Source organism: Octodon degus, unplaced genomic scaffold, assembly GCF_000260255.1.
Source record: "Octodon degus isolate 3935 unplaced genomic scaffold, OctDeg1.0 scaffold00062, whole genome shotgun sequence".
NCBI lineage: Eukaryota > Metazoa > Chordata > Mammalia > Rodentia > Octodontidae > Octodon > Octodon degus.
Window position 1 is genome coordinate 9752070 of NW_004524638.1, and position 1505 is coordinate 9753574.

A 1505-nucleotide genomic window follows, 5' to 3' on the forward strand; every position below is an offset into this window, starting at 1 on the left:
AAAAAAAAAAAAAAAAAAAAAAAGTATTTATAGAGACGTATAATGATGCATGTAATTTAAGACACACACAAACATCATACACAAAGAATGACCAAAAGGACAGAATGGTGGATTGATGCACAACCTAGTATAGTGGCAAGTAGAGCAGGGACCCCAACCCCAGGCTGCAGAATGGTACTGGTCTGAGCCTGTTAGGAACAGGGCTGTACAAAAGGAGGTGAACTGTGGGCACAGAAGAGCAGCAGCATCTGTGTTTACAGCTAGCTGCTCCTGACTGTAGGCCGACCTCCACCTGCTGTCAGGTTAGTGGCCGTGGAATTCTAATAATGGCAAGAATCCTGTCAACTATCTATAGCAGGGCCTCCCCACCCCACCCCTGGGGAAACAGTATCTTCCAGGAAACTGGTTCCCCTGGCCAAGAAAGCTAGCGAGTGGTGAAAAGCACTGTCCAGTAAGGGACAATGCAGTAACATGTTACTGGTAGGCTCCAGAAACAGATTCACCATGAAATTCTTAGAAATCTATTGTATGTTTGAAATTTTTCCTATCAAATTTGTACAGGCGTTGTTAAAAAATTAAAACCATAAAAAATAACCTTAAGAAAGTTAAGGTTTCACAGCTATCGTAACAATTAAGAAAGAAAAACAGAAAACAGCTCAGTAAGTTATAAGCAGTCTGGGGCAATACCATTAATCACGTCTGCCCTTCGCTTTGCCTGTTACTGAGTTATGAGAGCACAGCACTAAAGAATTAAACAAATCAGTACCTTTCTATCATCTCTTAAATCCTACTGCCCAGGAACTAGCCTCGGAAACCCAACAAGCCAAGCCATCCTCATCACTCACCTTCTGTATACCCACAGACTGGCGAATATTCAATTTTCTTTTTCTCTGAAAGGTATCCAGGTCCCACAGTTGTGCTGTATCAGAAGAAGTGGTGATGGCGTATCTCCCGGATGCATGCACGGATATTGAGAATACTGATGACTCATGCCCTCTCATCCAGCTAACCAGCTCCTTGGTGACTGCGGTAAAAGTAAAACTGGTAAACAACTGAAACGTGCATCTATACGTGTACTACACATAACAGACGGCTAAGTATCTGTAACAGTTAAGCCTGGCTGTCCAGGGGATTGGTGCAACTCAGCTCTGGGTGTATTAGCGGGAAGCCATGGATGCATGACTTTTAGAATTATGATGTGGTCCCTCGCCCTCTCCTTTCTAGCAGTTATCCGGTTCTGCTTCCTGGCCACCATGAATCCGCTCCATTTATACCCTTCTACCATGATGTTTCTGTCTTGGAGCCAGCTGACCATGAACTGGGTCCCTAGAAACCATTAGCTAAATTAACACTTTTGTCCTGTAAACTATAGATGTCATTTGTTGTGTCCCAGCAAGAGGAAAGCAGACTGAAATGCAGTATCACATGAGGCACTTCCATTAACATCTACCATCAGGCATGTTAGAAACATGTATATCGAGGAGGTCTCAGGAGACGAGGTCCAC

At 43.7% G+C, this 1505-nt stretch overlaps 1 protein-coding gene across 1 annotated transcript in view; it reads right to left on the bottom strand.

The window, feature by feature from the left end:
• Positions 1–1505, bottom strand: part of Tbc1d31 (TBC1 domain family member 31) — a 117182-nt gene that overhangs the window by 94550 nt on the left and 21127 nt on the right. Inside the window, exon 4 of the mRNA XM_023718817.1 lies at positions 846–1024. Within this exon, the coding sequence (XP_023574585.1) occupies positions 846–1024 (179 nt within the window). The remainder of the gene's footprint in view (positions 1–845; positions 1025–1505) is intronic.